Source organism: Fukomys damarensis, unplaced genomic scaffold, assembly GCF_012274545.1.
Source record: "Fukomys damarensis isolate Sample0158 unplaced genomic scaffold, DMR_v1.0_HiC HiC_scaffold_28, whole genome shotgun sequence".
NCBI classification, from domain to species: Eukaryota; Metazoa; Chordata; class Mammalia; order Rodentia; family Bathyergidae; genus Fukomys; species Fukomys damarensis.
In genome coordinates, this window is record NW_022900940.1 from 13,146,720 (window position 1) to 13,160,272 (window position 13,553).

At 38.8% G+C, this 13,553-nt stretch overlaps 1 protein-coding gene across 8 annotated transcripts in view; it reads left to right on the forward strand.

Moving 5' to 3' along the window:
* Itpr1 (inositol 1,4,5-trisphosphate receptor type 1) overlaps window positions 1-13,553 on the forward strand; it is a 342,964-nt gene that overhangs the window by 147,519 nt on the left and 181,892 nt on the right. For 6 of the 8 annotated variants that reach the window (XM_033757082.1, XM_019205188.1, XM_010608720.1 and 3 more), the window contains exons 11-13: window positions 181-276; window positions 1,645-1,689; window positions 5,597-5,751. In XM_033757082.1, coding sequence (XP_033612973.1) covers window positions 181-276; window positions 1,645-1,689; window positions 5,597-5,751 — 296 coding nt within the window. The remainder of the gene's footprint in view (window positions 1-180; window positions 277-1,644; window positions 1,690-5,596; window positions 5,752-13,553) is intronic. The other 2 variants (XM_019205190.1, XM_019205191.1) reach the window with 1 other exon arrangement.

A 13,553-nucleotide genomic window follows, 5' to 3' on the forward strand; every position in this document is an offset into this window, starting at 1 on the left:
ATCCCAGTATGGGTTGTCATTTCTTTTGACTCTTTTTAACCATTCTTGGTGTTTTGTTTTGTTTTTTCCTCCTTTCTTGGTGTTGGGGATCAAACTCAGGACCTTGTGCTTGCCAGACAGGCCCAGCGCGGCACCACTGAGCTATATCCCAGCCCTTGTTAACCATTCTTTCTCTTGCAGGTAGTCCAGCATGACCCATGTCGGGGTGGAGCGGGGTACTGGAACAGCCTCTTTCGTTTCAAGCACCTGGCCACAGGGCATTACTTAGCAGCAGAGGTAAGTAGCAGCTCCGTGGTTTTCTCTTTGAAGGTTGATGCCTTCCTCATCTGTAGCCACTGGGTAGGTGGAAACTCAGGTGAATGCTCAGTCACTTTGCTTTTCCTTCTGCTTCTTTGTTTTACTTGTCTCATTTCCCAAGGAGAGACAAAAATGACTAACACATTTTAGGACTTAGGGATTTTGACCAAGATGTGGAGAGAAAGTCAGTTAATGATGCTAATGTAGAATTTCAAGATGCTCTGTTTTGCTTTTGCATACTGCTCTCCTCACATCTTGTCCACCAACCCCACTCCTAGCTGTAGTGGACAGTAGACAATTTCATAAAGAAGTCTTGATTCCTCAGTGCCTTAGTGAAATAGAAAGGGGCTTATCTTTTACTTACAAGGCTCTCAGACATTAAAGAAATTGCCTTTACGTAAAAGGTCTGAGAAGGGCTTTTGAGGAAAGAAAAGATCCATGGCTGAAGAACCCAAGGAAGTTTATCTTTTAATTTTTGTGTTAAATTAAGGAGCTATTCTACTGACAGATGTTGAATTTTACTCTGATCTGCTGAAAGATGTACGATGCATATTCAGATCAGATTCTGATCAAACGTCAAAACACCCCTCTTGATGTCTAGAACCACCAGTGAGAGTGCTTAGGAACTTCCAAGGGGTATGTGGGTGCTAGCGCTGCTCTGCCCCTGACCTGAGGAAGCTGAATCTAAATGTGTAACCCCTTTGAGCTTTTGATACTTGTAGAACTATGATTTTTTTTTTTTTTTGGTACTGGGGATCAAACTCAGGACCTTGCACTTGCAAGACAGGCAGCAGCACCACTGAGCTAAATCCCTGGCCCAGAACTATGATTTTGAAATAGTTAAGAACCAAAGATTAAGAAGTCTTAAGTTGAAATTTAAAATGGAGCTGTAGGGAGTTACACCCAGTGAGCCAGCTGGGTGAAATCTTGCTTCTGTGGTTTGCTAAAGATTAATGGTGGTTGCATTATCTCTAATGTTTTGAGGCAAATGTAGCTATTGCTAGAGATTTAATGTTTTTATTTTTAAGTAAAAGTGATCGGCATTATCCATGACTGTGTATTGGTCTTTTATTTATCTGAGGCTTTTCACTATTGCTTTGCTGGTGAATTCACTGTTTTCCTTGTCTTTTTCTTAAGAGCCGTCTCTTGGTGATTGGTGGATTGTCTCATGTGTGTTGTATCTGTGTGACATGTGTTATTGTGGCATGCTGGTTTCATGAATAGAGGGAAGGGACAAGTTCTTAGCTGTCCAAGGATGGCTGCAGGTGTGGAAGTCTCCTGCAGATGAGTCCCAGTCCTTTAGAAAGCAATGGATGTTTTAATTTCCTAATGATTCTTTTTCATCAGGTAGACCCTGAATTTGAGGAAGAATGCCTGGAGTATCAGCCCTCAGTAAGTATGGGCAAGAGCCTTCTTGTCTTTGTCTGCTAGGGTAAGGCTAAGTGGTCTGGAACCCTTTTTAAGAAACTGTCTGTTGAGTGTTGGGGAAGGGGAAAATGTAAGTTGCTTTAAAAGAGGGTCTGGTCCTCTTATGATCTAGTTGGTCCCAGTCAAGAGTCCCACTTTTGAGTATAAGAAGTACGTGGCACCTCTTGGAGTCTTTCTAGATTGGAGAATGTTCTGGCCCATTTGGAAGTTGGCCCTTTATAAACAGTTGTATAGTAGTCTTGCTGATGTTGACCTAAAGCAGTGACTCGTTTGTTTTTTTTTTTTTTGTGGAAGTAATGTATGAGGCCTGATATCTGAGACAGTCAGTTGTCTAACCCTTTCTTCGTGGGTTCTGAAAAGTCAGAAATAGGCTTTGGGATATATTGTTATTTGGAATTGTCATGCATGATAGATTTGTCTTTGGAGACTATTGCCAAGTCTTACCAATATGTAGAAACTTGGGCTTCAGGTGTCTACAGTATGAGTTGAAGAAGGCAGTGGCTGCATTTCATAGAAATCAGTAAAACAGTTCTCTTGTGGGGTGCTTGATTCTGATCTAGGATTCAGAAACAAACAAAACAGTCGCTGCCCTGTTTGGCAGGTGTGTCCACATGGTAATCCCTGGGGTAGGTGCTTTGAGAATATTTTTGTTTTCTGGCAAACTTAAGAAAAATTTGGGGTACTTTTCACATTAATGAAGGGAGTTGGGGTTGATATTAAAAAAGATTTTAAAGGGCTGGGGATTTAGCTCAGTGGCACTGTTGCCTGCCTTGGAAGTGCAAGGTCCTGAGTTCAATTCCCAGTACTGAAAAAAAAAAAAAAAAAAGAAAAAAGGAAAAAAAAGATTTTAGTATCTCTGTTGAAGATATTAAAAAGTAATTGTGAAAAATGTTGTGCCTTCTGCATTAGTGGTTAACCTAGTTGGCTTTGAAGGAAACTCAGGAGATTGTAGCTATGAGTCTGTGGATTGCTGGGGGCTTTTCCCCTCACTGCTTGTTGATGGAGCCTCCACAGTTCCCCCCTTCTTGTATACTGTCACCCTCACTTGGGAGGCTCTTGGAAAGGTAACCCTCACTTTTAATATGGCTTGGAAAGCTCTGGCCTAGTCCAGCTTTCTGCCTGTACACAAGGCATTTTGAGACCTCTCTGCATAGCACCCCTGTATGTTCACTTGGGATACTCAGCCTGAGTTAGGGCTCTTATTTTTTATATGACATTTTTTGTCCTTGCACCTTCTTTTTTTTTTTTTTTTTTTTTTTTTAAAGAGAAGGAACTCCCTTCTTGTGACTGGGATACAGAGGCCTCTGCATTCTCTAGGATAACAGAATAAGTGTGCTGTTGGGCAAGCCACAGCTTCTTTCGGTGAGAGCTGATGTTCAGGTGAACCTTGGGTGCTGGGGGAGATGGAGCTGTTCTCCTGGGCTCACTGTGTGAATAAACACTGGTACTTTCAGTGTAGGACGATGTACAGTATATAGTGATCACGAACAAGGAGGAGAGCTGCCCAGGCCTGCTTTAAATACCAGTCTCATCACTTAGCTGTGCAAATCTGAAGAAATCATTTTCCCTCTCTGAGCCTCAGTGTTCCCTTGTGTACAAGTGCAGTTTTTTTTTTTCACTCATACGCATCAGTAGTATTTTTAGTGCCTGCATATCCACTAGTTTATCTGGGCCACACAGCAACTGCATGACAGCAGTTAGGACTGCTTTTAGGATCTTGGTTGACACAGGAGGAAGCAAGACACTGTGAGTGTCCTAACTCTTCCTGTTTCTGAGGTCTCTGGGAACTCAGTGTTCTCTCTCCACCTCCTGCTCCATGCCAGGGACGCAGGATGTGTCACAGGCTGGGATACAGGTCTAGACAGTGTTGCTGTGGGTGCTGTGAGGTTGCTTGGTCTGTGATCCGCCTGCAGGGAGGCCTGTATGGAGAGAGCCTTCAGCCTTCACCAGTGGGGCCAGCGGCACAGCTTTGGCTTCTATTGGCGAGGTGTTAGTATTGGGAGGGTTGTGCATTTTTCTCCCTCTATTTACCTGGCACTTTGGATGGGAAAATTAACACTGTGTAAGTTTGGGCGAGGAAGCGTCTCATTGTGCCCTGCTCATGGTTCCCTGAGATTGGTGGACGGTGCTTGCTGTTTTTGCCTCTCTTAGTTTTGTTGTTCTTATTCTGAATTCTGTGGCGCCGTCAGTCCCCTTGCTTGATCCCAGAAAGAGGAAAACAACGACCTGAAGTTTGCTGTCCTCTGCTGGGCTGTTGCACATGTGCCTTTCTTCCCACTAGGTGGCGAATGATGACTGCACAATGAAACGTAAGGGCTCTTGGGTTTCCAGATACCACAGTTTAATGGAGTTGCAGTTTTCCTCTAGACCTGTTGGGGTCTCAGAAATGTCACTACCAGCCTGCACCTGACTCAAACCATGATCTGGTCAGACTTCCTTTTGGAAGTGGTGTGGGGAACATTTTGCAGGTAACAGTATTTAGAAAAGAACACATGTTCCAAGTTCTTTCTTGTTAGCTTGAGGGTACAGGGGTCTTCTGGTACTGTCCAGCAAACTTACTTAAAATAGAGAGAGAATAAAGGGTTGAGGCACAATTAATTAGAGGAGAAAGTATGAGGGAGGGAAGAAATAGAGATTTTGGATATCAAATGAACTTTTTCACATAAAAATAATAAAAAAAGTTTTTGAGGATTTCACTGTAATGCCCCAGTATGGTTTGAACTCCTGGGTTCACACGACGCTCCTGCCTCATTCTCCTGAGTAGCTGGGATGACAGATGTGCACCATCATGCGCAGCTGAAACAACTTTTTTGTTTTTAATAGAGGTAGAAGCTACTGGTGAACTGATGAAGCAAACTATTGTTTCTGCTTCTAGATCTCAGGCTCCATGAAGTTAAGTTCGCTCATGTTTGTTCCTTTGCCCTTATTCGACTTCTTTTTCTTGATTCTTTTGTATTCCTGGGTAGTCTTCCTCCTGTTTGGAAAGGAGACAGTGCTTCAGCCTGAGAAAAGCAAAGAGGGACAAGAATGACAGGGTTCGCCTGGTAGATGGAGGTGGATGTTGTCTCCTTGTGGCGTTGTTATACCTTAGAAATGATCCCATGTGCAGTCACCATGCTGAGAGAGTGTTTGTAAAGCTTATGAGAATAGGCCCCCAGGATAACCCCACTTCTTAAGTGTAATCACTACTATGGACTTTGGAGCTGAGAGTCTTTTACAGTTTCTCTGGGAAGCTTTTGTTATTATTCATCAGCTTTCATGGTGAGAGATTTTCTTCCATCTCATCCAAATTCTTTTGTAGCAAGAGAGGCATTTTTTTCCCCCCCGGTGTTGTAGGCTACTTAATTAATTACACATTTTTTTCCAGGGCTAGGCTGACTTCTTGATTACATGTATATTATATACTTTGGCCATACTGGGATTGCTGCTTAGCATTTGGGTCCAGCTTTATTGTATCTTATTTGTTCTTCTTAGAGGTAGCTGTATTATACTGTTGATAGACAGTCACTGCAGACTAACACTAGACATCACCAATTCCACAGGATATTTCTTCAGTCTACATTCCTCTCCCCCAACTACTGCAGATGGATGTAGGCATATGAAGGTCTTTATCAGTTAGCTCATGGACATCTCTTACTGTCACCTGCATTGCTTAAACATTTTTATTGCAACATAAGGAAGTAGAGAGTAGATATTTTTGGCTCAGGTGGCTGATGATCACCATTTACTACTGATTTGAAATCTGTCCGTTTCCTGCCAACTGCTGACATTCACTATTGTTCTTCCTCCGTTCCTGAGGATTGTGCAATGATTGTGGTGAGTGACGAATTTGGCATGTAGAGTTCTTGACCTGGTGACTTTGCACCCTCAGGTGGACCCTGATCAGGACGCATCTCGAAGTAGGTTGCGAAATGCTCAAGAAAAGATGGTGTACTCCCTGGTCTCTGTGCCTGAGGGCAATGACATCTCCTCCATTTTTGAACTGGACCCCACCACCCTCCGTGGAGGTGACAGCCTTGTCCCAAGGTATGATTTAAAAATTGTTTATCCGGAGATAGGGCTGATCTTTGTGGTCTGGTCCTGTTTCTTGGAATTTAAATGATCATTGCCTTTTCTTAAGCTTTTATAAAAGATTGAATAAAGTGTTTAGACTGGATGCTCAATATAGTATCTCATTTTTGTATGGCTTATCAATGGTAAGTACTTGATATTTTGATAAAAAGTGTATTGAGGTACACATAGCTGTTCAGTATTTCTTTGTGTTACTCTCTTCCTTTTTTTCTACAAATCCAGAAAAATATGGGTAATCCTTTGGTCAGTTAAACACTTGAAAAAAGAATTGGAAAATGGTATAACTGAAGTTCATTGTGTGCACAGTTTTGTTTAAAATATTGAGAAGTTAGATCCATATTCTTAGCTTATTTTATTTAATAACTCTTGGTTTTGTTGTGTAGGAATGTGTTTTTCAAGAACTAATGGGACAAAAGGTTATTCGTAAGAAAGTCAACATTATTAATAATGGCTAATATTTATTGAGTGCTAAATACGCATCCAGCACAATGCTGAGTATATAACTTGTATAATTTTATCATTACAGGAAATCCTGTGAGATCATTATCTCCTTTTTATAGTTAAATGCATTGAGACTTAGAGAGTTTAAGCAACTTACCACAGGTCACATACCCCTGTGGTAGAAGCCAAAACCATAAGTGTCTTCTTTGACATAGTATTGTAGTTTTTTAATTTTAATTTGAATTTATTGGTACATTCTAGGTAGACAATACAGTTACCTTCATTACTGTGATCTTGTACCTTTACATGCCAGGTCTTGGTTCTCATTTTTTCCCCTTGTCCCCACCTTCCCTTCACATCCTCCTCCCCTCCCCACCTGCAAGCACTTTAATTCCATTTTTACATTTTCTCATATTTTTTTCCTTTTCCCTTATTCCCCTTTCCCTATCCTTCTCACTGTCCCTACACCTTTGGTCCTTGTCTTCCTGTTTCACGCTGCTAATTGTCCAGTTAGGATCTTGAGTACTATTTTAGTTTTTCACACCAGAGAAACTATTCAGTATTTGCATATGTGTGACTTATTTATTTCACGTAGGAGTATATCCTCAAAATGTACCCATTTACCTATGAATGAATCTACTTTCTCATTCTTTATGGCTGAGTAGTATTCCATTTTATAGAAAAACCACATCTTCTTTATCCAGTTTCCATCTGATGGGCAGATGGACTGTTTCCAAGTTTTAGCTATTACAAACTGTGCCGCTATATATGGGTGTGCATATGTCACTGTGGTATGATTCTTTTAATTCTTTTGGAAAGATACCCAACCAATGGCTGAGTCAGATGGAACCTCCAATCCTAGTTCTTTGAGGTATCTCCATATAGACTTCCATAGTGGTTGCACCAGTCTGCACTCCCACCAACAATGGAGAAGGCTTCCTTTCTCCCCACAACCATGCCAACATTTGTTGTTGTGTGATTTTTTTATAGCAGCCATTCTTTGTGGGGTGAGGTGAAATCTCAGTGTGGTTTTCATGTGCATTACTCTAATGACCAGTGATGTGGATCATTTTTTCATATATATACTTGCTGCTTTTATTTCTTTGTCTGAGAAATGTCTGTTCATTTCAGATGCCCATTTTAGAATTGGGTCTTTATATTTGGTGGGCTGGTTGTTTTGAGTTCTTTATATATTTTAGATAATAGTCCTTTGTCTGAGGAGCAGCTGGTAAAAAGTTTTTCCCACATTGTAGGTTGTCTCTTAGTTCTGCTGATGGTTTCTTTTGCAGTGCAGAAGCTTTTCAATAAGATGAGATCCCAGTTGTTGATTCTTTCAGCTAGTTCCCATGCTACTGAGGATTTGTTCATAAAGTCTTTTCCTATGCCAATGTCTTCCAGAGTTCTGCCTAACTTATCTTCCAGCAAGTTTAGTGTTTGTGTTTTTATATTTAGATCTTTAATCCACTTGGATTTTAATTTAGTGCATGGTGACAGATAAGGGTCTAGTTTTAATCTTTTGCAGGTTGAGCTCCAGTTTTTCCAACACCATTTATTAAAGAGGCTATCTTTCCTCCAGTGGGGACTGTCAGCTCTTTTGTCAAAGATGAGGTAGCTGAGTGCATCTGGAGTTGTTTTTGTGTCTTCCAATCTGTTCCACTGATCCTCAGGTTTCTTTGCCAGTACCATGCTGTTTTCATCACAGTGGCTTTGTAGTATAGTTTCAAATTGGAACTTGTTATGCCCGCTGCCATGTGTCTGTTGCCTAGGATGGCTTTTGCTATTCTAGGTCACTTATGGTTCCAAATGAATTTTTGGATTCTTTCTAGTTCTGTGAAGTATAGTGTTGGAATTTCAATTGGTACTGCATTGAATCTGTGTAGCAGTTTTGGTAGTATGGCCATTTTCGCTATGTTGATTCTTCCTACCCAGGAGCAGGGGAGATCGTTCCATTTTCTTATATCCTCCTTGATCTCTTTTTTCAGAGTGCTGTAGTTTTCAATATAGAGGTCTTTTGTTTGTTTTGTTAGCTTGATTCCCAGATACTTCATTTTTTTGGGTGCTATTGTGAAAGGAATTGTTTCCCTAATTTCTTTCTTAGTGAGTCTGTTATTTATGTACAAGAAGGCTATTGATTTTTGGGTGTTGACCTTGTATCCAGCTACTCTGTTAAAAGTGTCAATTAAGTCAAGAATTATTTTGGTGGAGTTTTTTGGGTCTTCTGTGTAGAGTATCGTATCATCAGCAAATAATGACAGTTTAACTTCTTCCTTTCCTATCTTTATTGCTTTAATTTCTTTCTCTTGTCTAATTGCTATGGCTAATGTTTCCAGAACTATATCAAAGAGGAGTGGTGATAGTGAGCATCCTTGTCTTGTTCCTGATTTTAACGTGAAGGTTTTCAGTTTTTGGCCATTTAATTTGATGTTGGCTGTTGGTTTTTCATAGATAGCCTTTATTAAGTTGAGACATAGACTATCTATTCCAATTTTTTGCAGAGATTTTATCATGAATGGGTGTTGAATTTTGTCATGCTTTTTCTGCATCTATTGAGAGGATCATATGGTTCTTATCCTTGACTTTGTTAATATAGTGTATTATATTTATTGATTTACGTATGTTGAGCCATCCTTGCATCCCTGGAATAAATCTGACTTGGTCAGGATGTATGATCTTCTTGATGATCCTCTGTGTTCTGTTTGCTAGTATCTTATTGAGGATTTTTGCATCTATATTCATTAAGGAGATTGGCCTGTAGTTCTCTTTTTTAGTTACATCTTTCCCAGGTTTGGGAATCAAAGTGATATTTGCTTCCAGGAATGAATTTGGAAGTATTGCTTCTCTTTTAATTTCATTGAAAAGTCTGAAGAGTAATGGCAGTAGATCTTCTCTAAATGTCTTGTATAATTCAGCAGTGAAAATCCATCAGGACCTGGGCTTTTCTTTGTTGGTAAGTTTTTAATTACATTTTCAATTTCACTGATTGTGATTGGGGTGTTTAAAATGTTTTTATCTTCTTCGTTCAACTTTGGTAATTCATAAATATCTAGAAATCTGTCCATTTCTTCTGTGTTTTCCATTTCATTAGAGTGCAGTTTCTCATAGTATGTATTAATGATCCTCTGGATTTCTGTGGGATCTGTTGTGACTTCGCCTTTTTCATTCCTGATTGCATGAATCTGAGCCTTTTCATTCCTTTTTTTTGATAAAGTTTGCTAAGGGTTTGTCGAGTTTATTTATTCTTTGAAAAAAGCAACTCTTCAATTCATTTATTTTTTGTATTGTTTTCTTAGTTTCCATTGCATTGATTTCTGCTCTAATCTTTATAATTTCCTGTCTTGTTTGAGCTTTGGGTTTCTCTTGCTCTTGCTTTTCTAGGAGTCTAAGAGTCATTGTTATGTTGTTTATTTGCGCTTCTCTGTTTTCCTAATGTGGGCATTCAGTGCTATGAATTTTCCACGTAGAACTGCTTTCATTGTGTCCCATAGATTCTTGTATGTTGTATTGGCGTTTTCGTTTATTTATAAAAACTGTCTGATTTCTTCTTTAATTTCCTCTGTGATCCATTGACTGTTCAGGAGAGTGTTGTTCAGTTTCCATGTGTTTGTGAAGTTCCTACGGTTTCTTATGCTATTTATCTCCAGCTTTACTGCACTGTGATCTGATAATATACAGGGAATAACTTCAATTCTTTTGCATTTATTCAAACCTGTTTTGTGAGCTAGTATGTGATCTATCTTGGAGAATGACCCATGTGCAGCTGAAAAGAATGTATATTCTGATTTTATGGGGTGGAACACTCTATAGACATCTAATAAGTCCATATGTTCAAAAGCTTGGTTCAATTCTAGTATTTCATTTTTGATTTTTTGCTTAGATGATCTGTCTATTTGTGATAGTGGTGTATTCAGATTCCCCCACTACAATTGTATTAGTGGTTATATGGTTTTTCATGTTACTTAATATTTGTTTTATATAGTTGGGGGCATTTATATTTAGTGCATATATATTTATGATTGTCATTTCTTCCTCTTGAATTGTTCCCTTTACAAGGATGTAGTGGCCTTCTTTGTCTCTCTTAATGAGTTTTGGTTTGAAGTTTGCTTTGTCTGCAAAAAAGATTGCTACCCCTGCTTTTTTCTGGGCTCCTGTCACATGGAGAATTGTTTTCCATCCTTTCACTTTCAGTCTATGGGCTTCTTTTTGTACTAGGTGTGTTTCTTGTATACATCCTATTGTTGGATTTTGCTTCTTAATCCATTCTGTCAATCTATTTCTCTTGATTGGTGAATTGAGGCCATTGACATTGATAGTTATAACTGATATACTGACTTATTATTGTCATGTTATTGTGACATAGTATTGTTTTCAAAATTCTCCCATGTTGTAGCATGTATCCGTAGTTTATTCTTGTATTACTATATTTTTATTATTAGAGAGTCTTCCTTTGTAGTTCAGGCTGGCCTTGAACTCTCAGTGATCTTTCTGCCTCAGCCTCCCTAGTGCTGGGATTACAGGTGTGTGCCACACCCACCTTCTTACTTTAATTATTACAGAATATTCCATTGTATGGGTAATAGCACATTTTATTTAGCCATCTATTAGTTGATGGCTGTTTGAGTCTATTATGAATAATGCTGCTGTGAATGTTTTAGTACATGATTTTGCATGGACATATATTTTCTTTTCTCTTTGTTCTCTACCTGGGAGTGGAATTGTTGGATCATATAATAATTCTGTGTTTAACCTTTTGAGGGACTGCTAGGTTGCATCTCAAAGTAGATGCACCATTTTAGATTCCCACTAGCAGCAAATAAGAGTTCCAGTTTTTCTACTTCTCTCTACCACTTGTTTTTTATTTTTATTTGAGCCATCCTAGTTAATGTTAAGTGGCAGCTGATTGAGGTTTTGATTTTCATTTCTCTGATAATCATGTTGACTAGATTTTCATGTGCTGATTGTTCCATCAGAGCCTATGTCATGAACCTTTCAGGAAAGAAGGAATGAGGAGCTGATTGGCTCTGTTTCCCAGTGGATTTGAAATCCCTCTGCTCCTGTGAGAAGGGAAAGTTTAAGTTTCTGAATCAGCTGGTTAAGTGGCACTGGATGGTTGTGGTCCCCTGCTTTTTCATTTTCTTCATTCTTTACTGTTTCCTTGTTGGTGAACTTTTCTTGTGACCTGGTGTTCTGAGTGAGAACCAGTCTAACTCAGGAGCAAGGGAAGTCTTACATTCGGCTGGTGGGAAAAGTGTCTGGCATGGTCTGTCGGAGTGTTTGCTTAGGGTCTTGATACATTTTTATTCATTCTTGCTCTTGGCCACCAACCTCAGTGCCAGAAGTGAACAGGGCCATTTATGCACTGTTTCTGTAAAATGATGAAAGATGTGAAGAATAATACATTAATTTCCCTGCATCTTACAGTTGTACTCAATTTTGCTTCTTTGTGAAGTATTATGAACAAAGGCATTTTTTTGTAATAGATGCTGCTGAATCTTTGCATCAAAGATGGCTAATGACCAATTCCGAATATACTAAACAAGATAATAAAATTGCATATGCATAAATTAGATGCATTAAATGAACAGTGGGAGAGCTTCTAGCTCAGTGGTTCTGTTGTGCTCCTGATATAATGGCATTTGAACTATGGATTGGGAATGGGACTTCAGAGAAATTTATAGAATGCCATTTGTGTTTTAAATGAAATCTGACATAGAACATTATAGAATTAATCATCCAACCAAAAGCTAAGCTCTAGGCTTTGATTATGCTTTGAAAATAAGGAAAGTTGAATCTAAGTCATCAGTTGAAATGCAAAATCTCTTTGTTGTATATCTTGCTCATGTTATTTAATTAATATTCATGCTAGTCAAAGTATGTATCACTAGATTTCCCCCCTTTGGGCCTTCATTGTAATGTCCCAATTACAATGAAGGAAGCCGAAGGTATACTGAGGGTATCTACAGTTGTGGCCCTTCATGGTGAACTTGGTGTGCCATTGTTCTAAATTACTCGGAGCAGGAAGTTTCCACTTCCCTCTCTCTGCTCCTGCTCCACCAAAGTTTAAAGTCCTAGCTCTAGCCAAAAACTTTCCTTACTCTAAGTCCTCCACGATTGTCTCCCAACTCCATGCTCTGTAATGCCTGTCTGCTGTTACCACTGATTACTTAAGTGCAAGAATTATATGATGATTTCTTCTACTTCTTTAGAAAAAAGCAAAATTGAAAAACGTTGTAAATGTGCTGCATGCACATTGTAGAATGAACAACAAAACAAGAATACCTGAAACCTTGTGAGAATAAATCAGTAAATAAAAATTAAATAAGATATATTATGTAAAGGTACAGATTGCCAATGATGAATGTCATTATATTGTATACCTAAAATGTACCAACAAAATTATTTATAAATAAATAAAACAAATCGGTTCAATAAAAAATTTTGCATAATTCAACCATTCATCGAACTGCTTTTAAGATTTTGATTTGCTAGTTTCACACAGGTCTCTGGGCATGCAGAGATGACTGTCTGATTTATCATAAGTAGGACCATAGCTATTTTAATTTTTTTCCAAAATTTGTTCTGTTTCTAACCAATGATTATCCATTGTCAGCATTTTAAATAATGATACATTATTCTGTTGTATGTGATCCAGTTGAATAGCCCTTCACTGAAACATTAGACTGTTTGCAGTTTTTGCTGTTTTAGAAGATTTGGGTCGGGGGTAGTACCAGGCAGGGATCAAACTCAGGATCTTGCACTTGCGAGCCAGGCGCGGTGCCAATGAGCTAAATCCCTGGCCCAGTTTTTGCTGTTTTAATCTTTGCTTTTTTGAATATATTTGTGCTGCATTTTGCTCCTATACTATCAGTTCTTAATGGGAAAATCTAAAACTGGGGTTGCTAGCGGGAAAGATAGATACATATTGCATGATATAAAGTGACTCCTCTCCAGAGTCTTGCCTGATTACCCTGTCTCCAAATCACTAGCAGTGTCCAGGCGCTAGAGTGTCACCCCATGGTGGAGCTCCTCTGTAGCATTCACCAGGCTCTGGGTTAATCCTAACTGAAAAACAAAACAACCAAACCAAAATAAAACAAACAAAATCTGTGCTCAGGATAATTTATTTCCCTAATCTTTTGTTGATACTGGGTTTTGATAGTCTTAACGATCTTTGATGGAATAAAGTGGTATTTTGTTTTAATTTGTATTAATTTTATGCTAAGAAGATTGAATGTATGCATATTGGCCAATTATAATTCCTTATTGAATTGCTAGTTTTTGTTCTTTACCCATTTTCATTTCCATTATTCATGCTTTTC